We start from the raw sequence: 27982 nt of genomic DNA, 5'->3' as shown, positions 1-27982 counted from the left end.
ATGTATTATATATTATATATATATGGAAACTAACTTGCCTAAGAGAAAAGATCTATAGATTCTGGCATTTGGAGAACCTCTGGACAGCCATATTATCTATACCTGTATCTACATGTATAATCTATCTCTATATCTATCTATATCTATCATCTGTATTCTTGTCTACTGCTCAGTGGAAAAAGTTTAAGTCTGCCTTTCAGCATTTTAGGCCCAGCAAGGGGTCCTGTCATTCTTATTTTCTTGGTATGATGCCTCATGACAAGTACCAGTTGTGCCTGGAACCCCTATGCCTAAAGCTCTTGAAAGAGCCTCTCCAGCATCTTCTGACCTCTTGCTTCCTTCTGAGTTCAAAATGTAAAAAGGGCAGTCTCGAACCCGAGTGCATGGGAAGGAAATCAGGAAGAGAGGGTCCACTTTTTCTACAAAGCTTAAATAAATTATACTCCTTTTAGATCTCTTCTGGCCTCTACTTTCTGAAGTCCCAGGTGCCTTACATTTCTAAAAATTTGAAAATATTTGTTATTCTCTCCCTTTTGAATTCCCCAACATTGACTTAGGTTTCCACTATCTCTGTCCAAGTCAGTTTTCACAACTGCATTCATTTTTAAGTTTCCTAAATATGTTATCACTCATCTGTTGCTGTTTTTTCCCCAATACTTTCATCCTCCTGTGTGTTAATGACATTTTTATTCTTTATTCTGTTTATTTCCTTGTTTTAATGGGGTTTCAGAGGAAATACAGATAAATGTGGAAGTTCAATTAGTCGTCTTTGCAAGGACCTGCTGCTGCTTTCTTTAAAAAAAGCAGGAAAGCCAGATCTCTCATGAAACATCACAGATGCTCCATTTGTAAATTCAACAAGATTTTTTCTTTTTCTAGCACAATTTTTGTTAACAAAGAAACTGAAGATTTGAAGCATTTGAAGATTTCAAAGTCCTGTGAGATTTCCAAAAACAACTCAGAAAAATTGAATTTTTTCTTTGATTGTGCGAGCCAGGATATAGCAAACAAAAACTAGGAGCTGAGAAACCATCTGTTTCATTTGAATTCATACTGAAAGACAAAAGATGCATTTCTAAATTATTTCATACCTTTCTTCAAAATATTAGAAGAAATGTGAGCAATTCATAATGGATGATGTCATTTATAAGAGACATAATTCCAGTTTTATTCCAATACTTTAAGACAGAAAATACTTGAACATTTCCAAGGGACATAGTAGCAAGTTCTTATTAATTGTATTTAAATTATTTAACTTTTCAATACAATAAATTTAGTATTTTTTAATATAATGCATTTGAATTGGCACAGTTAAGGGTTTAGTACAACTATCGTCTTGAAATCTTCTTAATAACAAGATCTATCCTATTTGACAAATTTTTAGGAGGGACAGAGTTAAGCACTTTTGGCTTTGATGACATATTGTTAGCAAGAAGACCCTCACACAAAAAGTAGCCTAGCTTTTATATTGTATTTTGCTCAATGATCAGGGAAATACTAAAAGCTCAGTGGTATGTTCTTTATGTTGACATTGTCCAACTCCAATAAGACTCAAAATAAACAAATAAATATTGATAATCTTGTAAGATACGTTACATACAAACACACACAACTTCAATAAATAATCTAGACATTCTATCTTTGCAAAGTGACTACTCCATGCTACCTGGTGATGTATTTTTGCAACCTATGCAACCCCAAATCTATCTGAAGTGAAACAGTACTTCAAAATATAATTAAAAATAAAATGACACCTTTTACAAAAATAGTTTTTAACTCAGCAGGAAGGAATGAAACTTATTTTACTTATACCCTGTCATGGGTCCCCTGATAACATTCATGAACCCACAGCACAGAAGAGTGAAGAATCATGACCTCATGTTAAGAGACTTTATAACTTAAAATATATGTATTTAATTCATAAGTAATACATAACTTGTTATGAAAAAATTCAAACAATATAAAATTACATATAGCAAAATGTACAGTTCCCTTTTATTCCTGCCCAAATTCCACTATTCCTATTCATTCCCAAATTGTTTGGGGTTAGTGTAAACTTCTTGTATAGATTTATATATATGTATATTTTTACATACATAGTTATGCATATATGTATTTGTGTGTGTGTGTGTGTGTATGCCTTAAATAAAAATATGCAAAACATTTTTCTTGAACTGAAATATATCATGTAGGCTTACATTCAGGTCTATCTCATGAAAGTTATTTTATAACTTTCATTGGGTTATCATTGTGTTCAGTCATGTTCTTATTAGTGAACATATAAAGGCCATTTTTGTTGCTATTTCAGTGTTTCAGTGGGTCTCTTTGTAAAGGTATCTTATCTACACATACGTATGTAATTTAGATTCCTAGAAACAGAAATGCTGAATTGAAGGATAAATGAGTTTCATATTTTTATATATCTGGACAAATCATCTTCCCAGTTAACGTCAAGTCATGTGACCACAGAACGGATATTAGACAACTTGAGATCTTCCCGGTCTTGTTAACTTCTGTCAATGCATTTATAAAAAAATGTTTTCTCATTTGTTTCTTTCATTTTCCCCTTACATCTGCCTTATAATTTTTGCTAGAACTGTCAAATATAATTTAGGAAACTCAAAATGAGTAAGAAAGTCTATTATATTCACTCATATTTTTGCTTCCTGTGTCCTTTTTTCCTTCTTGATATTCGTATGCTCCTTCTTTTATCATGTTCTTTTTTTCAGAAAGCTTCTTTGGCCATACTTTCCAGATAGATTTACTTGTGATTAATTCTCTGTTTTCCTTTATCCAATAACGTTTTGATTTCCCCTTTATTCCCAAAGGATATCTTCCCAGGTACAAGATTCTCAGATGAGAGTTCCTTCCTTTCATCACCTAAAAATATATTTGTAGCTTCTTTCAGACTTCAATAACATCTAAAAAAATCTACTCTCATTCTAATTGTTTTGCCTTCATAAGACGTCATTAATTTCTGGATGCTTTCAGGATTTGTATTTAGTTTTCAGAAGTTTATGCATTATGTGTCTTCATATGGACATCTTTGGATTTATCATGTTAGGGAATTCAACTTCTTGAATCTGTAGTCTTATGCCATTTGCAAAATTTATTAACATTTTAGCCATTATTTTCTCTAGTTTTTTTAGCTTCATACCCTTTCCCCCCCATCTGACACTCTGATGACATGAATGTTAGATCATTTGTTGTAATCTCACAGATCCCTGAGGCTATTTCCCAGGCCCCACCACCAATCTATTCATTCTCTGTTGCTTACATTGAGTAATTTTTGTGGTTCTGTTTTATGGTTCATTGATTCTCTTTTCTATCTTCTCCATTTTTTTGTTGTTCCACCCATACACTGAGTTTTCATTTCAATTACTGTATTTTTAGGTCTAAAATTTTGATTTGGTTTCACTTTATAGCTTCTATTTCTTTGCTGAGGCTTTCTAATTTCTCATTTTGTTTCAAGCATATGTGTAATTGCTCACTGAAGCAAATTTATCATGGCTACTTTAAAGTCTTTGCCAGATACCTAACATTTTTGTCTTTTCCTTTGAGATAGAGACTTGCTCTGTTACCCAGGCTGGAGTGCAGTGGTGCGATCTGGACTCACTGCAACCTCTGCCTCTTAGGCTCAAGAGATCCTCCCACGTTAGTTTTTCTAGTCGTTTGGAACACAGGTGGATGCCACCTTGCCCAGCTAATTTTGTATTTTTTTGTAGAGACAGGGTTTTATCATGTTGCCTGGGCTGGTCTCAAACTCCTGGGCTCAAGCGATCTGCCTGCCTCAGCCTCCCAAAGTGCTGGGATTACAGGGTGTGAGCCAACACTCCTGGCCTCATCTTTGCCATTTTGATGTTGCCATCAGTTGATTGTCTTTTTCCATAATTATTGAACATTTATGGTTCTTTGTCTGATTTCTGGTTCTCTGTATGATGAATGTTTCTTGGTTGAAGCCTAGACATATAAATATTATTTTATTAGAGTCTGGCTCTTATTTAAACTTTTTTGGTTTTCTCTGACATTGCTCTGCTTTGTCAAGGGAAGGTGCTATCTTGTGTCTGTTTCTTAATCACTCTCTATACAGGCCTGTGAGGGGACAGGCTTCTCCTTATTGCTGGATGTCCCACCTGTAAGCATGATGTCCACTGACACTATGGTGGGAGTGGCCTCATAACTGCTAGGTGATGTTGAAAATATTGACTGTCCTCTAAGTCTTCTCTAAAACCACCCCAGCAGGGAGGGAGAGTATACCTTGTTTCTGCAGGGAAAGTGTAGAATTCCTGGCTCTCTATGTGGTCTTCCTGGCACTGGGAGGTATGAGGCTCACTATAGGTGGTGCATGAAAATCCAGTTCATTGTTTGTCCTTTCCTGACACCATCTTGAGTTAGGTGTGACGGTACCTCAATACCACCTCGTAAGACTGGAAGTCTGGGCTCTCCATTTGGGCCTTGCTGTCTGAAGTGGGGTTGCATTTCTTCCTGTGGTGTTGGGCTGGAGTAGAGCAGTTGTCTAAAGCTTTTCTGTCTTGCTAGGCTTCCCCTTTCCTAACCTCCAGAGAATGTTAGATTTGCTAGAGAAATTTGGCTTTTGTTGGGACTTTGTTTTCTGTCTGTACCCGCTGATGTTGCCATGTTGCCAGTTTCTTCATCTTCAAGTCTAGGGTATATGAAGTAAAAGGAAAATCCTGGGAATTCACCTCCACATTGTTTCTCAGGTTCCAAGGTCCTTACCCAGCCTGTGCTTATGTCCAGCACCGGGCATCTCCTTAAGTTTGTTATATATACTGTGTCCAGGGTTTTTAGTTGTATTTAGCAGGTAGAATAGAAAAAAGTATGTCTGTTCCATCTTCCTAGAAGTGAGATTCTTACTATCTTTAGATATCTAGTGGCAGGGCAAGGGAGCAGGGAGATTTTTGGTAATTTTTTTAAAAGGTGCAAAATTTTCTTGCATAGACCTGGAATTCACCATTAATTTATTCATTTATATGAGAATATAGGGCTTATCAGTGGTGGAACCTGAAATCTTCCTTTGTGTCATATGTAGCAGTTAATCACTCAAGATCATATTACTACATATTTGTTGTTTTTCAGAATTCTGATGAAAGGATCTATTCACAATAGAGTGATGTCACCCTGTCACTTTTAGAAATCAAATCAATAAATGTATGGAAAAGAAATATGTTCACATGAAATAGGTAAATGTGAAAAGCAGACATAGTACATTGGGATGCAGAGATGAAGAGTAGACATGGAGTAAAGCATTATTTATAAAACCACTTTGCAGAAAAAAATTTTCAAAATCAGTAAGCTGTTGAGATTACATTTTAGAATCCTACTCGCTTATCCCCGATATTGGGCATAGGAACTCCAAATCAAATGTCCCCATTCCTGATGAGAAGAAAAGTTCACAGAAGAGAAGATAAGAGAGAGAGAAAATAGAATGAATTAAAAATTAAGCCTAAGACCTCAATATTAAGCCTACCTTGATGCCTTTTAAAACATGTTACTGGAGATAAACGTATTTAAATATTTGGCTCTTGCTAGAAGTCTAACATATTCTCCCTCTCCTAAGAAACATAACATGAATTCTGTTCTTATGTCCTGTTCTTCACAATTGAACAAAATTAGAAAAACAATTATGGAAATTTTTAAAATAATCACTTCATTTTAGAAGATTTTTTCAGATGTGACAAAAATCATCAAGTATATCCTGTAAGTAGCTATTTACTGACTCTAAATTTCTTTCATATTTAATGAACTGCTGAAGTTACATGTATCCTAGAGTTCAACTGTCAAAAATTTTTTATTAATGTTTATGGTTTGGTATTAATTATTATTCAATATTGGCATTATTTTTTAAATGCTATATGCTCTTTTGATGAGTCAATAATGAGGAACATAAATGTAAATAAGATCTTTTCCAGGAATCATGATAAAGGTTTTGTCATTCATCTTCACATAATATAGTGATTTTTTTCTTTCCTGCCTTGTTCAGAGTTTATCAACAAATCACCACTTTGCAGCATGTTAGAAAGGATGAAAATTGAACAGCTAGGGCAAACATGCAAAAGAACGACCAGAGAAGCTCAAGGATATTTTATAAAAACATATACCAGAAAAATAATCTATGTAAAATGGATCTCAGATGAGCAAACCTAAACATTTCTTAACACATATATATTTGAAGAAGACACATATACATAAAAATATTATCACAATGTATGATTCTGATGCCTTTCACTTTGGCTTTAAGATTCTTGACAACCTGGCTGTTATTAAGAATCACCAGGACCATTTGTTTTAAAAGTGGATTTCCAAGAATTATTTATATAGTTCCTGAATCTAGGACTTGGGTCTGTTACTATTGATCAGACATATTTGGGAAAGGGTATATTAGAGGAACTGAAGTGCAATAATGATAGCACTTGCTCAAAAATTTCAAAACTGTCACCAAACAAACTAACCAACAAAACACCATGATATTCTATTTCACTGAAATCGGCAATTTAAGTCCACGACTCACCTTATTGAATAAAGAACATTTCCATTTTTGAAAATTCTTAGCAATTTGTTGTCTGTAGTGACTTCATGAAAGTTGGCACCCTTTTCATTGGCAAAGAATAGATCAGGTTTCCAAATGGAGTCCAACATGGAGGGGTCGAGGTCTAAAGAGTCGTCAGGATACTCACTGTACGCGAGGCGGGGATCATTCCATTTCTGGCGAAGAAAGATATTCACTCTGTAATCCTATGATAAAAGAACAAAAGAAAGAAAAAAAAAACCCTGCTTTAAAAAGTTTAGAACCCATAGTGTCAATGTGGTGCCAACGCAGGCTCATCGACTGTAGAAAATGTATCCTTCTTGGGGATGGGTTGCATAGTTAATTGAGGAGGCTATACAAGTGTTGGGACAGAGGGAGGATGGAAATCTCTGTACCTTCTTCTTAATTTTGCTGTCAACCTAAAACTTCTCTAAATAATAAAGTCTTATTAAAAAAGAGTTTTGGATCTTATGTACTGTTCTTTGGGTTTTTCTGAATTATAACAGGAATCAATGACATTCTTGGGTACTTCCGTCCCCCAGGATCCTCACTGATTACCACTTAGAAGAGTCATCCTAGTTCTGAGGTTTTGGCCATATACCTTCAGTGACCTATATGCCTCCAAAGAAAAGACCACAATTTATCATGTTTAAAACTTGTTGTTCCATTCCAATTTTACTTTCCTGCTTTGTCAGAATAAAATGCTGGAATGCTATTAGACGCTTAGAGAAAGATATTTTCATCTTTGCATTTATTTTTAGAATAATTTCTTTTAGTAGATATCCAACAACATCCAGAATATGTTTAGTGAACTTGTCTTAAAAGCTCTCTGTGTTACAAAAATGACCATATACACTTCTTCACAATGAAAGCACATTTTCTCATGTTTAACATAGCAAGTAAGTTCTATGAAATAAGTAATTTAAGAAAAATAAAGCTGATTTTAGAATAATGAAAGAATAATAAAGGACAATTATTGTCAATAATACTTCAAGAAAATTTGGCTAATGAGATTTCCCAATTAGATCTTTCATAGTTAATTGTAAAAGGAGTCAATGATTTCAACCAAATTCTTGCTCACAATTTTGGACTAATGTGTAGAATGACAAATGTTGACAGCTGAGTATATGTGTAGTGTTTTTATATACACAGTATATGAAAATAAGTACCACATATGTCTTTGTAAATACTTTTTTCTAGATTTTTGAAATGAGCCAATAAAATAAATATAGATCTCATTGTAAGCATGATCAAAGCAAACATTTGAAGACCACTGTATTTGCATGCAAAATAGCCAAGGCTGAAGATACTCATAAAAACTGAAAGTCAGTTTTCATCTATTTTTCTATTTCTTGAATACCAAATTATGAGACATCAGAATGTAGTAACCAGGCAATCACAATGAATGCTTTAATGATATCAGAGCAGGTAGATTGCTTATGTTATCAGTAGGTCGAAGTCAGAGTTTGTACTGAATGTTACACATCTGTACATCACCTTGATCAGTATTTGTGCCCTGAGGCTATCTTCTAACTGCAACTAAGGTTACATACCAGAAAATATTTTTGCTGTTTGCTAGCTGCCCCAGGTATCTTCCAAAGTGACAATGGAGCAGAGTTCACTTCAACTTTTTACCAGAAAGCTAACAATATTGTGGAAATCTCACCCGCCACAAGGATCTAGAGAACCTGTAAATGGGGATATGTGAACAAGCTTCTACCAGCCTAGAACAGGTCATCTTCTCTTAGCCTGTAGTCCAGGGCACCAGGAAGCACAGCTCCATGGTTGGTGCCCAGTTCTTGTTTCCTTCGCCATTCTCCAGTGTGTGCCCTCAATACCACTAAAGGGATCAGTGATTGACCAAATCAGTCTCTCTCTGCTTTATAGGCAGGAGAAGACAGAACAAGGTCAAGTTATAATCATACCTGCCAGGAAAGATAACTGACTAGTAAAGAATTTACATTGTACTGATTTATAAGACACATAATCAAGTTGTTTGAAGCATTTTTTGCTGTCACATTTCTTGATTTAGAACTCTCTGCAGCTGTTCACCACACTTAGGCTAAAATAAAAGTGCTTTTTAAGTTGCAGTATATGTAATAAAATTTGGTAGAATCTCTTTATCCTTATGTTATTAGTACTAGTGATACACTTTACAGATACATTTTCAGTTCTTCCGGGAACACTTTTTGCTCCAAATGTGAACTAGAAAAGATGCTAAGTATCTTTCAGTTTCTGTTTCTAAGTAATACAAGGAAAAAGCAACAGTCACCTGTCACCAAGGCCAAATGTTGTGATGCTCTATGCCCATTGTGATGCTCTGTCTGAAATATCTCTGTCTCTTAATACATTTAGTTTAGGAAAGTAAGAAGCATCTGAGGTCACTGGATGCCATTGTGAAAATGTGTAAAGAAAGGGGTAAGTAACCTGACCGTCAAAATAGTACCATCCTAAGAGAATTCACGACAGCATGGAAAATATGATTTTCTGATCTATTGTACTGCATGGTAAGTACAGTTAATAATAATGTATTGTATATTTCAAAATAGCTAAAAGAATAAATTTTTTACATTCTCACTCCTAAATTGTATTAAGAGGTGAGATGCTGAATATGTTAATTAGCTTGATTAAATCTTTCTATACTTTGGTTCAGGGCCAGGATTCAAAGCAAAACAAAAATAATGATGTCCTGAAAACCTTAGAAACTAAGATTTTACTACTCCTTACAGTTTTGGTTTTGCTTTGCCTGCAGATTAGCATTGAGATGTAAAGTTACTAAATAACCACATTCAGCATTTTGAAAATGGTTTTTTAAGGCTGATTCTTCATAGCCACAGTATCCCATTATACCCAGCAACCAACTATATTAATTATTTTTGAATTTTGGCTATTTGTGAAAATGTGTAAAGAAAGGGGTAAGTAAACTGACAGTCAAAATAGTACCACCCTAGGAGAAGTCCTAGTAACTAGACGTGAAATAACTTGCCTGTAATAAAATTCCCTGGAGCGAAGAAGAAAAGGACCTTGTACAACACATTTTGTACACGGCAAAAGGTCAAATTACATCTCAACATGACGCTACTCAAGGTGACTTGGAGTGAATTAAAAGTTCAAATATGATGGGTAAAAATTTTTTTAAAAGGAAATTCAGCAGAGTATTTATGTGGCCTTGAGGTAGGGTAAATTATTTAAAAAGCACAATAATATTGATCATAAAATAAAGGTTAATAAATTCTGCGATGTCAGAATTAAGAAATTCTGTACATCCAAAGGTCACTTAAGGATAATGAAAACATAAATTATACTGCAAGAAGGTGTTTGCCACATATACAACTGACAGTTGATTATTAACATGCTTTAAAAGATTTCATAGCGATAATTGAGAAAAAGAGAAAAAACTGAGTAGAAAAAATGGCCAAAACAATCACAACATTTTACTAGGCAGGCATTGCAAATATCCAGTAGGTATCTGAAAAAATGTTCAACCACATTAGTAAACAAAGAAGTGAAAATTAAGATATTAATGAGATACTATTTTATATTTACTGGGCTGTTAAAAATAAGACTTTTGATGATATCAGAATTTGTCAAAAATACAGGGCAAAATAATGCTTTATACATTGCTGCGAAAAACATAAAAAGATGGAAAAAAATGGCCAGGTACAGTGGCTCATGCCTTTAATCCCAGCACTTTGGGAGGCCAAGGTGGGTGAATCACGAGGTCAAGAGATCGAGACCATCCTGGCCAACATGGTGAAACCCCATCTCTACTAAAAACACAAAAATTAGCTGGGCATGGTGGCATGTGCCTGTAGTCCCAGCTACTTGGAAGGCTGAAGAAGGAGAATCAGTTGAACCCAGGAGGCAGAGGTTGCAGTGAGTTGAGATCATGCAGCTGCACTCCAGCCTGGTGACAGAGCGAGACTCCGTCTCAAAAGTTAAAAAAAAAATTGAAAAATTAACATTGTAACATAAATTTGATATGTGCATACTCAGGATACAAACATTTTGGCTCAAAATACAAAACTTAAAGAAACCTTTGTGTTTGTGCAACAGAAGACATATACAAAAGTATTTATAGCAACACTGTTAGCTCTAATGAAAAACCAAGCCAAACCAAACCAAAACCTGAAACCAACAAATATCCATTGGCAGAAAAATGCGTAATAAACTGTGCCATGTCAATCAAATCAAATATCTAGCAATGAAAATAAATTACCACTATTTCCAATGATGAGGATGAGTCTTATAAATGTTAAACAGTATAAAGAAAAAAAGCAAATGCTGAGGATATAATGTATGGCATCATTTTTGTAAAATTCAAAACCAAGCAATTTCTCTCTTTCTCTCTCTTTTTATATATATCTTTATGTGTATGTATGTATGTGTGCATGTATGTGTATGTGTGTATATCTGTATACATATCCATCAATATAGAATTATAATCACCAACTTTATGATAGTGATTACCTAGGGAAATGCTGGGGAATGAGACAGTGGATTATACAGGTATTTTTAATATTGGTAATGTTTTAGCTCTAAGTCTAGGTAAAGGATTCAATAATGTTTATGTTATTAAATTATACTTAATCACATATATATTATGTATGGAATTATATACCAAAAGAAATCTTGTTATAAGAATTCTTATAGCTGAGAGAGGAGAAAGAGAGTCAGCGCTAAAATGATGTGATGTGAAACTGACTGGGTATCTGCTGGAGGAAAAGGGTCAAGAAAGAACCAAAGAATGTGGGCAGCCTCTAGAAGCTGTAAAAGCAAAGGAATGGGTTTTCTCCTAGAGCCTCCAGAAGGAACACAGCCCTGTAGACGCCTTGAATTTAGTCTGGCAAAACACACTTGCTTCTGACCTCGAGAAGTGTAAGGTAATACATTAGTGTTGTTCAGGCCACTTGCAGTATAAATATTTTTAAAGTTTTCTGTATGTTGTGTTTTTCTGACATCTTAAAAAACCCTTCTGGCTGAGGAGAGACTACCTCTCCCAGTGCTAGTCAAATTTCAGAGATAGCAGAGGGCCCAGCCTGGAGCACATCTTGAGTAAACAAACTAGTAAGCTCAGAATCTTCCCTCCTCTATCAGCCAGTGCACCCGGAAGACAGTGTTCCTGTGCCTTAGTCATCTCTGGGCTAGGAACCAGGCAACTAGAAACCATCTCTAGAGCCCAAATCCTGGCAAAATTATTCAAGCTAGGCAACCCTAAATAAACTGTCCACCTTTGCTTTGCCTGCCTTTGCAGCGGAAACCCCAATAAAGGCTGTGGCTTGAACTTTCATGTGCCTACCTTCTGCCTCCTGACCACCATGATGTCTTTCTCACATGGTCCTGCATGGGATGCTGTGCCTCTTGTTTCTAGGACCTGTGAGTATAATAAACTGTGTTTCTTCCTGAGTCTCCCTGTTTCCTCTGTGGCCACGCCTGACTGACCATCTCATAAAAGAACAGAAACACCACTAAATTTGTGGCAATGTGTGACAGCAGCAATGGGAAACTATTATATCTTTTTGAACTGATTTGCATACAATATTATTACCAGTTTTGGAAGACATCTCTAAAACAATAGATTTTTTTGGCCAGTCATCGGAGAGGGTAGAACACTTAAGGCAAATACCACTGGATTCATAGCCAGATGGAAAAAGTAATCCAGAATTCTTTTTGTTTTAAAAAAATCCTAATCAGAGATCTTGGCAAGTTTCAAAATGTTCAGAAAATAACTCACCTATGTCAAATAAACAAGAATGAAGTTCATACTCCCTACCAATGTTTCACTGGTTTAGCTGTATAAGCTTTTACAGTTCTGAAGTATTGTACAACATAGGTTCCCATGCGTCAGGAAACAGAGAATACCGACACCCAATGGTGCCATAATTGCTACTAACATCATCTCTATAATATCCCCCATGTTGCCTATACCATCTGCTCTGTGAACCCCTCCACAGGGAGGATGGTCGTCTGGGGCCACTGATTCTGCAGTAAAGGCCCATTGGGAAAATGTCTTTCAATTCTCTAAAGCAACAGGGAAGAAAGTCATTTTATAAGAACTATTTAGAGGCTTAAAAGGTTATCTTAAATCTCCCTCTGATTTCTCCATTATCCATATGTACAATTATTCTCTTAGAAAAAAGAAGATTTTAAAATTCCCAAATTTTTTTCAAAAGCAATCTAATTGTGTACCAGTTCTGGAAACATACAATTAAGAGGGATTGATTAGAACATAAAATGTGCTGGATCAATTAAATAACACTCTTCATATCTCATTTAGTAACTTCTGTGTAAATATAAGATTGAAAATTAAAATACTAGCAAAAACAATACAAAGCTATATTCCATTAAGCATACTACCCATTCCGTACACTCGAATGCAATAATTTCTGGAGAGGTAAACTTAGTTCATGGAAACACTCTTCCAGAAGTTGAAAGAAATTGATTCAGTTTGTGGGTGCCTCGATTTAGGTGTAAACACCTACAAAGGGCCAGTACTCCCAGTAGCTGCTTGCTGTCAATGAAAAGTAGTAATTTTTGTTGCTCTTGAGTCGCATGGTAACAAGTTATTCTCCCGCTAAGGTGCTGCATAGCCGTGCTCCACAAGCCCCCATTCATCCACCAGCCCCTTCTGTCTTTGTGCTCACTTAATACTTCTACTCAATTCTCCTTTGTCTGCTAATTGTATGACTAATTTCCATCCTTAAAAGGCTAGATAACCAGGTGGACTGCACTCTGTCCTTCACAGCAAGTTTCTACATCATTTTTCTGCCCGCTTCTCAGCTCCTAAGCTCCAATTCACTCCATTTTGCGTTATACCCACTAGGAAGAGGAAGCTTATCTCCTAGTTTAGACAACATGGGCATGGAGGTCCATTAATACTTTTGTTCATGACCTGAAATTTGCATCACAAATCCACTCATTCCAACAGAATATTCTCTCTGGATTGATTTTATTGCTGCTTGATGTTAATTACACAATTTGCATGTTATAATAAACATAATCATTTACACATAAGACATTATTTTGCATTTTGTATATTTATTTATTTATTTATTTATTTACTGAGACGAGCCTTGCTCTGTCTCCCAGGCTGGAATGCAGTGGTGCCAACTCTGCTCACAGCAACCTCCACCTCCCTAGTTCAAGCGATTCTCTTGCCTCAGCCTTCCGAGGAGCTGGGATTACAGGCACCTGCCACTGTGCCCAGCTAATTTTTGAATTTTTTAGTAGAGATGGAGTTCTGCCATGTTGGCCAGACTGGTCTGGAACTCCTGACCTCAGGTGATCTGCCCACCTCAGCCTCCCAAAGTGTTGAAATTACAGGCATGAGCCACTGCACTTGGCCTCATTTTGTATATTTAATATGTGGGTATCTGTTTACTATTATTTTTGGACTTTCACTAAACAATTGTTCTACTACTGGAACATATGACTTGGCTCCTGAAACAGTGAAAGTCTCTGGGGAAATTAAGTATCATTTGGTCTTTGGAACATTCTGTTACCAATCAACACTACAAATGTTCTTCAAATTAGAATTCTAAGAATTTCTTCCCAGTAATGGGAAGAAAATATTTTGAAAAAAGTTGAGAGATACTTCAAAATTTTGAGATGGATAATAGTGTCATAGAATAATAATTTTTTTGAAGACATTCCAACTAGTGTGTTTCCTTAAATGTCTGATGTAAACTGTATTCTATTTTGTAAATGTGTGTTTTTAAAATTTTAAAAATCGTGGTCAAATACACGTAACATTTATCATGAGAGATGTTTTATATATTAACAGTATTACGCAGCCATCACCACCACCACCTAGTTTCATAACATTTTTTTTCACCCCAAAAGGAAATCCTGTACCCAGTTAATGTTCTCCTTTCCTCCTCCTCTAGTCTCTGGCAACCACTCATCTGCTTCTGTCCCCATAGATTTGCCTACTCTGGATATTTTAAATAAATAGAATCACACTATATGTGACCTTTTGCATCTGGCTTCTTTCACTTAGCATAAGTTTTTACAAGGTTTTATGGTGTATTTAAGAACACAGAGGTCATTTGTTTGTAGAAGCATGAAGGGCCTTATTGAGAGAATTATATATGTAAGGTAATATAGTTTCAGAGATACATTTTTGGAAGTGAGTGCTCTATACATAATGATGTATATGTACATGTATAAGCCATCACAATGCCTGTATATATGTATTATACATAAAACCCACGGGAATCCACAAACATCATAAAAGATGAAAACAATAGCTATCTGTTAATAAAATGATACTAACTTTTGGGCATAAAACTAGATGCTTTAAAAATAATTTAGAATTGAAAAAATGATAGTAAAATTTGCCCTGTATATAAAGTTTCAGGATCGAACTGATGCTTGTAAAGGCCTAACAGCTTCATCTTGCATACAAGTACTTTTCATGATAGCAACATCTGACACTATCAGGGTTTATCTATTTACCTCCCACCAATCAGTGTTTTTTTTTTTTTTTTTTTTTTTTAAATATCATATGTAATTTGGGACTAATGTTATAGAAATAACAAAGAAGAAAAGATTTATTTTGGGCCTGTGTAAGATCAAATTTTACCAAAGTAAACAATTATGTGAACCAAGTTTGTTTACCTCAAGTGTTTCCAGTTTAAAGATATCTAGATTTTTAGTTATACACACACATATTTAAAAATTTAATCTGTTTAAAAGTTCACACTTCCCTTCACACTTTTAATGAACTATTAATATGTAGTAGCTTGGCATTTGATAAAAGATATGGTTTAGTAAACAAGAACAAAGGAATAGATACTATTGACAAAAAAATTTGTTGTATTTGACATTTGTCCTCAGTAAGAAAACTGAACACGTAAATATAATTATTCCAATAATTATTTTCAAATTTTTCTGAATGCTAAGGCATTTTTTTTTCTTTTGAGACAGTCTCTCTCTGTCACCCAGACTGGAGTGCAGTGGTGCAATCTTGGCTCACTGTGACCTCTGCCTCCTGGGTTCAAGTAATTTTTGTGCCTCAGCTCTAGGTAGCCAGGATTATAGGCGCCCACCACCACGTCTGGCGAATTTTTGTATTTTTAGTAGAGACGGGATTTCTCCATGTAGGCCAGGCTGGTCTCGAACTCCTGACCTCATCAGATCCGCACACCTCAACCTCCCACAGTGCTGGAATTACAGGTGTGAGCCACAGTGCACAACCAACCCTCATGCTTCTTATCACAGTTTGACATTTTAACTGATACTTAAATTTTCAGAAATTTAAACCACTTATTGTCTTTTGGGAATTTTTTAATTTGTGAGGGCTTATATGCCATATAACTAACTATGAAATGTGAGAGGTTAAAAATTAAAGGGAAAATGTTCCACTTTGGAAGAATTTTAGTTAATGAAATATTATATGTCAAAGAAAAAATTAAATTGCATTTGGTTTCTTTCTGAGCAATCCAGATAATTCTTAACTAGTTGTTTATTGATTTGGAGACTGGCCAAGGAGCTCTGTGGAGGCTAAGTGTACTGTAAAGCTGGAGAGGAATTAACTTCTTTTAGAAACCATCATTGAATATTGCTGCCTCATTTAGGATAGCTCTTGACAGTAACAGATGAAATGTTTGCTTCATCTGCAACAAATAAAATTTTAAAATCCACAATTCACTCTAACCTAAAGACATACACAACCTAAATACATATATAACCTGTAATACATATACAACCTATTAAAATCAGAATTAAAAGAAAAATGTAATAAATCATTAGATATTTTCTACTTGGGCAGAGAACACTACTCATTTTAATATTTCTACATTTACAGGTATTTGGATTTATGCATACATATTTATAAGTATTTGAATGTAGGGTTTCATAGGCAAAAGATAAGTTGCAAAATTTTGGTGTGTTCTTGTATCGCATACAAATATTTGGTAACCTGTGAGTATTACCTTCTATCTGAGCAAGTAAACTTGAGGAAATTCATATTTTGTTGAATGTAAATCCTACTGTAGGTTTAGCATAATGTTGCAGCTGAAACTGTTAGAAATACTTAAGTATGATTATTTCATTTCCATATTATAGTTTTGATCTGTTCTGAATCTATTGATATTTCTTTTCTCTGTACAATTAGCTTGCTATTTATACTCGAATACTTTCATGACAGAAAAATTATTTGAAGTGATGAGAGCACATGGACTAAATTAAGCATCTTTACCAATGGTGTATCGTAGGACAAAAACAACAGCTGAGATCTCACTGATTTTCATTAGGCCTTTTGCTATCAAAATAACTCAGCATGACATATAATATACTGCTTACTGCAAGTGACACCATCTCATAGACAACGTCTCTTTTATGGTGGCAGATTATTTTCTCTCAGGGACTATGCCCATATACCAGCTAAATACCACTGAGCAACTTCTGTTCAAACAATGTGGAAAAGGCTTAGTAAAGCCCTGCTCAGATCTCTGGCTTACAAAAATCATGGCATGTAATAAAATGTTTGTTTTGTATAAACCACAAAGTTTTGGGATAGTTTGCTATGCAGCAACAACTGGAATAGAACTAAGAAACTAGAAGTGGGTGCTGCTCTAAGAAGAAAACTTAAAACATGTTCCCTTGACTCTGGGACCAGGTAGCAAGAAGTAGCTTGCAAGGATTTGAAGACATTGTTGTGATGGCTAAAGGAATGAGAAGGAAATCCTTATTAGAGGAGAGAAAAGAAAATCCACCCCTACATTGTGGGGCAGAAAGCTTGACAACTCATTTCAGTAATGTAGAAAACAGAAAATGCAACTAATGAGCTGTTGCATTTGGCTAAGAATATTTTCTGGTAAATTCCAGAAAAATTCCACCTCACTTTTTTGTGGGCTCCGGGTAAAGATCTTCTCAAGGATGTGGCTACGACCCTGTGCCTATACTTCAGAAATATTAAAAATGTGCCTCATAAATGTTCTCATGTAGATTAAAAAGTTTCTAAGAATCATAAGAACATTATCTCAAAGAAATCTTGATTCCCAGCCCAAGGTAGAGAATCATAGGAAGCCCACATAAATGTTAAGAGAATTAGACTAGTAGAAGCACCATTGGCTTCATTTGAAATCGGCAGGGACAGTTCAAAATGTAAAGAGCTTGCAAGGTTCCCACATTTCTATGAGCAGGAAGTGGTATGAAAAGGCTACTTTGTAGCAAATGTGGCTCCTTTTTACAGAAAAGGAAAGATAACTCAGAAGGCAGAAACAAGAGTCCACATGGTCAAGTCAATATCCACATTTTCTGCGAGCAGGACTGGGCCTTAATAATGTAACTGGAAGGATATGCTTTCCCAGGCTTCAGAATTGCTATGAACCAGTGACTACAATGTACTTCCCATCACGCCTTCCCTATTGAACAGCAGCATGTTATCCCCATTGCAGTTTTCCTATTCTGTATGACCTCTGTAAGCTGCCTTTGTGTGGGACAGAAAACTTGTTCTTAAATTCACAGGCCTTTTGATCAAGAGGAATCATGAGATCCACCCTTTGGGAACCTCATTTGCACTTGCGTCTAATTTAGTTGACACAATTCCAGACTTCAAGACAATGCTACAGTGGGACAAAAAAGCTGGGGTCTTTAGGAAGGGGTATTTATGTTTTGCATATTGGAAGAACTTAAATAATATCACTAGAAGGCCGACTGTGTCAGATTAAAGATGTCCTGTGGGTTGTAAGAATTCTCAAAGCTTTTACCCTGTCTCTTGAAGTGCTCTGAGACATAGCTGGCTGCCATGTCAGAAGTAAGAAACCCCTGAGAAACTACACTGGAGGAGCCACATGTAAGAATCTGGTCAACAGTCCCAGCTGGGTCCAGACTTCCAGGCTTCCTCACCAAGGCACTAGGCATATGAATGAAATCATCTTGAAGACTTAAGGCAAGCTGATCCTCCAGCTGAAACCAGAGAGTTTATACCAATGACAAGAGGAGCAGAAAAGTTACCCAGCAAATCCCTCCCCAAATTCCTGATCCACATACATGTGAGACCTAAGAAAGCTGGTGTTGTTTTAAGCTATTTTATAGTTAATGTTCCTGATTTAACTTGTTTTAAAATTCAGATAGCGCTTACACATAGAGCTGTACAAATGCAGAGAGATGTGTAACCACCATCATAGGCAGGTTACAGACTAGAGCTCACACCCGCAAATATTCCCTGTGTTGCCCTTTTGTATTGAAACCATCTCTACACCTCTTCCCTCAAAGCCAGTGATGGTTTCAGCCTCATTGTTTTGCCTTTTCTAGAATGTTGTCTAAACGGAATCATATGATATTTAACTTTTTGAGTCTGGCTCCTTCTTGACTTAAGTTATTATGTGTGTCAGTTTATTCCTCTTAATTGCTGAGTTGCATTCAATTGTATGGGCGTGCCACAGGGCTTATTCATCCATTGATGGACTTCTGGTGTTTTTCTAGTATTTTGTGATTATGGATAATGCTAATGTATACACTTGTTTACAGGATTTTATGTAAGCATACGTGTTTGTTTCGCATAAGTAAATATCTAGGAGTGAGATTACCATGTCATATTAAGTGCATGTTTACATTTAGAAAAAGTTGCTACACTGTTTTCTAGAGTGGCTGTGCTATTTGCACTTCCATCAACTATATAGGAGAGTTACAGTTTTTTTGCACTCTTATCAGTAATTAGTAAATTCAGATTTGTTTAAAAAAATAATCTCACCTTTTCTAATATGTGTGTAGTTGTACTCATTGTGGTTTTAATTTGCATTTAAGTAATGGCTAATGATGTCAAGTAGCATTTTCTGCCTATTTGCAATTCGTATACCTTTTTTAGTGAAGTGTAACAAACATTTAAATTGCTCATTAAAAGTATTGTTTTTATTTTACTATTAAGTTTTTAGAGTTCTTTATAAATATCCTTTGCCAGACATGAGATTGGCAAACTTGTTTTTTCACAGCAGATAGCTTTTTTTCCCCCTTCTATTAACAGCATCTTTCACAGAAAAAAAGGTGTTTAATTATGATAAAGATCACTTTATCCATTATTTATATTTCTTAAATTGTGCTTTAGGTGTTATATCTAAGAACTCTTTATCTAATCCAAAGTCACAAAGATTTTCTATGTTTTTGTTTTCTTCTAATTATTTTATAATTTTAAATTTCATATTTCTGTTTGTGGTCAACCATGAGTTAATTTTTCTATGAGGTATGAGTACATATTGCAGTTCACGTTTTTCTTCTGCATAGTTGACAAATTATTCCAACACTATTTGTTGAAAAGATTAGAATGCTGTTTTCTTATGATGCAGAACCTAGGAAGAACAGATTTAAACCTGTGTGAGGCAAGAGGTTATTTGTTCACACCCGAGTTTTGCTCATCTTTGAATCCAAATATATAAAATGTTTTTTCTTTTGCTCAGACACATAGAATAATTTGCATTTGCTAGAAATTCCCTAGCATGGTTTTTGTGAGAGTAATTATTAAAAAACAAAAAAAGTCAGGTATGACAAAACACAATATATCACAACAATTTTGTTGTTAAAAGAAAGAAATTTTAAAAATAATAGTTAAAATTTTAAGAAATATTATTTGTTAGAAAGCTGGCAAGCTAAAATTGAATCTGTAGTTCAATATTTTACATCAGTAGAAGCTGTGTGAATGGGTATTGACCAGGGACTCACCTAATTAATTTGAGGGTAAGAAAATGTATTATTCGATGTTTTTAATAAGCTATTTTAAGAAACATAATTTGAAGAGTAGGAACACTAAAGCTTGCTTTGAGTATTGTTCAGAATGAAATAATTGTATAACATGTTCTGCAATAACTCTGGTACTAAAATTGTCAATAGCAAGCAATTTAGTCCTAATATAAGTAATAAGAAATAGAAGCCCCAGAAAGGAAAGAGAATTGCAAAAATATATTGCATTCTGAATCAAATAGCCACTGGGCTTTTACAGGGCAAGACACCGCCAAACTCATGGAGAAATTTAAGACGGAAAAATCTCTCTCCTTTGTTTCTGACGTTTACTTTTTCTTCAGTGTTTTGAGAATAAAAAGAAGATAGATGGAAATTCAGACTTGCAATACGAGCCACTTGCAAGTTGTAAAACTCTTATGATCTCAGCAGAAAAATGACAGCTTTTAAAGCCTGTTCCCTGGTGTTTCATCACCTTTCCCAGAAGGATATAAATTATTGGAAGATAATTGCCATGAATACATCATTCTTTTTCTTGAGATTCCCTCGTCCTTGTGAAACTCAATCTATGTCCCTAGGAGCAGAGTTGGTGGAGAAGGATGATACCATAGAAGAGAGATGCAAAATTATTGAAGATCCATTCTGTTGGCTTGTTTTGTCTTACTTTACCCTTCCCATTTAATAGCATCAAGAAAGGACAACCTATTTGATTATAGAAAACTATGTATCTGTTGTGGAATACCCATAGCTGTTGTGGAATAAAAATTATTTCAAAAGGAAATTCAGAATTAAGCTATTTCCTCTCTTTTAAGTTTAGTCTTACAGAAAAGTTACAGAAAATAAAAGTTTCTGTAAATCTTTTATATGGCTTCTGCTAATGTTAATATTTTATATATCCATAGTAGTTTTTGAAACCTGAAAATTAACATTGATACAATACTATTAACTTACCTGCAGACCTATTTTGAATTTCACAAGATTATGAATAAAGAATTCAAGATTATAAAATTAAAGAATCTAATATCCTCTAATATCCCTTTTTTCCTAGTCTAGGATCTAATCCAAGATCCCACATTGCATTTAGCTTTTAACTCAGTCTCTTCTAATCTGTGACAGCCATAGTCTTTTTTTCTTTTTTCATTTTTTTCAGGTCCTGTTAAGGACCTGAAGGATACCAGCCAGTTTTTGAAGAATACCAGCCAGTTATTTTGTTGAATGTCCCTCGGTTTGGGTTTGTCTGATGTTTTCTCATAATTCGATTGGTATTATTCCTTTTTAACAAAAATGCTGCCGAAAGGAGACTGTGCCCTTCTCATTGCATCATTTCAATAGCACATGATGTTGACTTGTTTCATGGGTGATGTTTAGTTTGATCACTTGATTAAAGAATTATCTGCCAGGATGATTCATGGTAAAGCTAAAGTGAAGCTTAGTTGGTACTATTTGCATGATATTTTAGTTTTCCTCATAACCCTTGCATCTTGATTGATTTCAACAATTCTTATAGATATTTAGTGCATTTTTGAAACATTTCGTAATTTCTAAAATTGAGATATTACATACAATAGGTGTTTAAGTTGAAAAAAAAAAAACCCACAAATAATGTATCTTAGAAGTGACAGCTCTGTGCCTGGGTTTATGAGTACAGAACAGGATCCCCTCTCTTCATCCATATACCACTGCGGCTGCAGCTGTTGCTGTTGCCACTATAGGCTGGAGCAGGCAAGCCAGAGGGCCGCCAGTCTGCAGCTGTGAGTGGTGACTATGTCCCCACTAGTAGCATGGCCTTTGTGCTTGGGCTCACAAGGGAAGAAGAGAGTTCTTCCCTACTCTGTATGGTGCTGTGGTGCTGCTGCCATCAAAAGTAGGTAGGCCTGAGAGCTTCGTGCTGGGACTATAGTTGGCAACCCCGTACTGCAGCCACTGGCAACACCAGCGTGTAGTGCTTGGGACACAGAGGGTTATAGTGCCACTGCCACCGCCATTGCCCACATCACACTGGATGCTCAAGAACCTGAGAACCCACTCACCTATGTGACCTGGGACTGCCATTACTGGCATCAGAGCAAGCCACTTGGAGGACCAAGAAGAGGCCTGCCTGGTCCTACTGACACTGGTGCTGGTGTATGCTGCCCTGGGAGCCCAAGAACAGGCATATTCAGTACCCTGCTACCACCACTGGGACCAGGACCTAAAGACTGGCCCACTGGCATCCCTTTCCCCAGCAAAATTTAACCATACCCTCCACTAGTACCTGTACCCTAAACTACTGAGAAAATCACAGATACCACCAATGCTGTTTATAGTCAAGTAAATCATACAAAGATTGCACAACAGTATGCACCCAGAATCAAAGCCAAAGGTTTCTAACCAATTGAAACCATTGATACATATTCAGGAAAAAGTCATTCCTCGTGAACTCAAATAATTGTAAGAAATGACTATTACACCAGATACGTAGATATCAACATAAGGACACCAGAAACATCAGAAACATGATAAAGCAAAGAAATATGACACCTTCAAGGCAACACAATAATTCCTTAGCAACAGATCCCAAAGAAATTAATGAAATTATGAAAAAGGAATTCAAAATTATGATATTAAAGAAGCTTAGTGAGATAAAGAGACTTTGAAAATACAATACACAGAAATCAGAAAAACAATTCAGGATATGAACGAGAAATTTACAAAAGGGATAGCTATCTTAATAAAGAACCAAACATAAATTCTGTAACTGAAGAACTCCCCGAATAAAATGCAAATACACTCAAAGGCTTCAACAATAGACTGAATCTAGCAGAAGAAGAAACCACAGAACTTGAAGACAGGTCTTTTGAAATAACCTGGTCAGACAAAAAAAAAGAAAAGAGAATGAACAAAATCTTTATGATATATGGGATAGCATAAAACAACCAAACATACAAATTATTGGTATTCCTGAAGGTGAAGAAATGTTAAAAGGGTTTGAAAGCCTATTTAGTGAAATAATGGATGAATACTTCCCAAGTCTAGCAGGATATTTAGACATCCATATATAGGAGGCCCAGTGTCCCCCAAAGAGATACAATGCAAAATGGTCTCTGTGACACTTTATAGGCAAACTGTCTGAAGTCAATGGCAAAGGAAAATTCTAAAAACAACAAGAGAAAAGCATCTAGTCACCCCTAAAGTAGTTACCATCAGACTAACAGTAAGTATTTACTATGTATTTTCATAGATTTAGGTCTTCCATTTAAGTATACTTACTATGTATTTTCATAGTTTTGGGTCTAATGTTTAAGACCCATTTAAGTGCTGACTTTTCCCTATAAAAAGGACATTGGTCTTGGCAAAGATTTTATGGCTAAAACCTCAAAAGCATAGGCAACAAAAACAAAAATAGACAAATGAGACCATATTAAACTAGAAAGCCTCTGCAAAGCAAAATAAACAATCAACAAAATTAGGAGATAACCTGCAGAATGGGAGAAAAATATTTGCAAGTTACTCTTCTGACAGGGGACTAATATTCAGACCATATAAGGAACTTGACCAACTCAACAGTTAAAAAAAAAAAAAGTGCCAAATAATCCCATTAAAAGATGGGCAAAAAACATGAGTATATATTTCTCAAAAGAAGACACAGAAGTGGCCAACACATATCTTAAAAAAGTATTCAACACCACTGATCATTAAGGAAATTCAAATGCAAACCACAATGAGATATTATCTTATGCCAGTTAGAATGCCTATTATTAAGAAGAAAAAAATAACAGATGCTGGTGAGGATGCACAGAAAAGAGAACTCATACACTCTTGGCAGGGATATAAATTAGTACAACCACTATGGGAAACAGAATGGAGATTTCTCAAAAAACTAAAAGTTGAACTACCATACAATCCAGCAATCTTACTACTGGGTATCTATCCAAAGGAAAAGAATTCAGTATATCAAGGGGATACCTGCACTTGCATGTTTATCACAGCACCATTCACAATAGCAAAGATATGGAATCAGCCTAAGTGTCTATTAACAGATGAATGAATAAAGAAAATGTGGCATATATACACCATGGGATACTGTTCAGCCTAAAAAATGTAAGAAATAATTTCATTCTCAGCAACATGGAAAGAACTGCAGGTCATTATGTTAAGTGAAATAAATCAGGTATGGAAAGACAAATAGTTCACCTTCATACTCATATGTGGGAGCTAAAAAAACTCATGGACATAGAGAGTAGAATGATAGATAGCAGAGACTGGAGAGAGCAGGTAGTGGGAAGAGAGGGTTTAAGAGAAGTTGGTCATACACAATTAGATAGAAGAAATAAATTCTAGTGTTTGATGGCGGGCAAGAATGGCTATACTTAACAACAATATCATGTATATTTCACAGTAACCAGAAGAGTTACTAAGACAGTTACCAGTAACCAATACTATTCCTGAGTTACCAATACCAATATCTGATGCCAATATTTCTGATACCATTACATAAAAATGATAAACCAATGTAAAAATGATGTATGCCCCAGGTACGCTGACTTGAACACTACACATTCTATGCATGAAACAAATACTCACATGTACCCAATAAAGATGTAAATCGTTACATTAGTTTGGTGCAAAAGTAATTGTCATTACTTTTAATGGTGAAAACCACAATTATTTTTGCAACAACCTAATATATCAACAAAAGAGGGAAAAACAGTGACAGAATCTAAGGTTGACATGTACTCACAGGAAGAATGAAGTCTTACAATTAAAGAATATAGGCTTGTCTGTGTTACACTCAGAATTTGTTTTTTTTTTACATAATTATAATCAAACTACACATACAATGGATCGTTTTATGATGTGTTCTATTATTGGTCACCAAGTATTCTGGCTTCTGCCTTTGTGCTTCTTTCCTTGACGATGAATTATATATCTCTGCTTTGCTGTACTCAGGAGTGGCCATGTGACCTAAGAGGTAAATATCAAAGAATTAGACAATGAGGAGGTAAGGGTGATGGTGGAAGGAGTAGTCGAGGGGGGAACAGCAAATGCAAGGAACAAATGTGAGATAAAATATTGCATACTCTAAAAAGTAAGAGTTCAAAGGGCATGTCTGAAATGCACAGTGGGTTAGGAGATGGGGTGGGGAGAGAATTCAGTCTGATGACTTAAGGTGAGACAGATTATATAGGCTAGTGTAAGCCATGGGAATTTGAATTTTGCTCCAACAGGAATTACTTGAGAGCCAATGAAAGAACAGAAAAATGACAAGTTCTTATTTGAGTTTTAGAAAGATCCAGCGTAGTGATTGGGTGGGCAGTAAGGTAGGAACAGAGTTAGATTCTGTGACAGTTCCTGTCACAACAGTGAGAGATGATCCGCAGAGTGATGAAAAAGTGACATATTTGGGAAATATTTGGGGGGTAGAATGGCCGTGCCTTTGTAATTCTTTAGGTATTGTGCTTAAGAGAGGAAGAAATAGGTCCTCAATTTTCTGGCTGACTCAATGAGATAGCAAACAGGTGAAGTAGATTTGGATATGATGAGCTCCAGGAATTTGTACAATTGAGGAAGATAATCAGCTCAGATATTTGAAAAACCAACTTACTGATTAGACTACTGTGTCAGTGTACAGTTAATCTTGCCTTTAACGTTATAGCATATACATATGTTGTTCCAAATACTATGTTTCAGTGTTATTTTGGTTTGTTTTGTACTTCCCCAGGCCTTTCACCTGGAGACACTTGGGCTATAGCTATTGATTGAACAATTACCACTATACATGTGCATGGCCATAAAGCCAAGGGCGAGGATAAATGTACATAGAAAACATGTGTGTAGCAAAGGCCGTGCCTCTGACTGAACAGTAATAATGGCCAGCATTCAAGAAATAGAAAGAAGATAATAGTGCAAATAGATTTGGGAAGGAGTGGCCAGAGAGTTAGAAAACCAGGAGATGGTTGAATCAGAAAAGCCAAAGTAAGACAGTTTTCAAGAGCATAATCAACAGTGGCAGATTCTACAAAGATGTCAAGAAAGTTAAAGCTTAAGTGGTTCATTGTTGTTATTGAATACTTTGGAAATAATAATTTTAGTGAAGCGATTGGTGAAAAACCAGGCCTAAATAAGAGTATTCAGTAAGAAATTGAGGAATAGCATCAGGTACAACCATTTAAAGTAATTTGGCTATGAATAGAAAGAGAAATATGGTAATAACTAGAAATAAACAAATCCATGGAATGCTTTCATTTTAGGAGGGTAGCTAGCAAATCAAAACATCAAAGGGAGAGGACACATAAAGAAGAGTTGAAATACATTGAGTGTGGTCCTGGAGTAAAAAGGACTTCAGAATTTGATCCAGAAAAAATTGGGAACTAATCTTATGCAAAAGGACGGAAATATGCCTCAATGTATCGGCAGGAACATTATACCCAGGTTAAATTTTAGGTTTGGTGGCAGGTAGCTAAAGGTTTCTTGTGTTCTTGTCTCTATGTTTTCTGTGAAGACAAAGGTAAGGTCATCTGTTGAGAATCAGAGGACAGGTTTGGAGGTAAGGGGTAGGTTTGTGTGGAAGACTAGCACTCACCCTCCATTTGACCTGTCTTGTAAACTGTCAGCCAGTATTGCAGAAATTAGAAAGATAGAAAGATATTAAAGCTAGGGACCTTGATGTGATTTCTGTTTAGTCAATTACATGCACTTGTGGGAGACTGAGACAAAGCCATGATCTCCTCATTCTGAGTTTCTACTTGCAACTGGAGTTATGGGATTATAGTATCATTGAGTTTTTTCCACAGTAGTGTTAATGGAGTTTCCCCGTCATGTCTTTAGTTTCATGATTGTTGAAAGAACAAATGTAAATTATCTAGTAATAATTATAATTGTGGCTCAGTGACTGTGATTGTTTCTCGATTTGTAGATTTCAGCAGTGTGTTCCTGGAGCCAACTGTTCCAGTAGAAGCCTTCCCAATTCCTGATTTGGGCAAGGGTAGCAGCTTTGCTAACAAGCCAAATCTGTGGTATAATCCTCCTCCCTGAGCTTTCCAGTGCTTTTATAAACATCTGACTCCCAGAAATAAATTCCCTTCTGTGAGGTGGCTGGCATGGTTTCTGTTACAATCACTGAACACAACTGGATCAATCTTTGCCCCAGAGAAGTTGTGGGAATAGGAACTTTGTACTGTTCAGTTGCCCTATTTGTGTTTGAAGGCCTGGCATATCTGAATCCATTAAATGACAGGATACTGGAAGTACACAGAAACCTGCGGCAAAATCACCTAATTTTTTTTTTTTTACCTATGGCCACCTGAAATGAAGTACATGATTTTGCAAACCAAGTATTGAAAGCCATAGCAAAGAATAATGTCACAAGCTTGAGGGAGTCAGTGACTGAAAAATGGGTTGCCTGCTTCTGATTGCATTAGGGAGCTCAAAGAAAAAATAAAATCTGGTGCAGAAATTTAAATTCTCATATATTAAGGCATGGTCAGAGAATCGGGGATTTTTCATGACTCTTCGGAATGTGTATCTTATCTCTTGTACCTTCATGGATAAGAATGGTGTGGCTGAAAACTAAACACCACATGATTAATTTGTGGACTATAGACTAAAAGGTACGTTATATTCACTCTCTTGCAGAGTGACATATATGAGTGTTAGCTCCTTGGTTAGGAAAGAGTAAAAGTTCAAATATTAGAATAATAAAATTAGGAAGATTTAGAAAATTCTAACAAAATCTAAGACTCTTGTGTTAGCAGAAGCAGCTCCTCCTCTCATCTATGA

The 27982-nt window shown here is 35.7% G+C and overlaps 1 protein-coding gene across 2 annotated transcripts in view; it reads right to left on the bottom strand.

Moving 5' to 3' along the window:
* GLRA3 (glycine receptor alpha 3) overlaps positions 1-27982 on the bottom strand; it is a 176111-nt gene that overhangs the window by 73924 nt on the left and 74205 nt on the right. For both annotated transcript variants that reach the window (XM_050789937.1, XM_050789938.1), the window contains exon 4: positions 6530-6753. In XM_050789937.1, coding sequence (XP_050645894.1) covers positions 6530-6753 — 224 coding nt within the window. The remainder of the gene's footprint in view (positions 1-6529; positions 6754-27982) is intronic.

The sequence above is a fragment of the Macaca thibetana genome, chromosome 5, assembly GCF_024542745.1.
Source record: "Macaca thibetana thibetana isolate TM-01 chromosome 5, ASM2454274v1, whole genome shotgun sequence".
NCBI classification, from domain to species: domain Eukaryota; kingdom Metazoa; phylum Chordata; class Mammalia; order Primates; family Cercopithecidae; genus Macaca; species Macaca thibetana.
This window is presented reverse-complemented; position numbering and strand designations above follow the sequence as displayed.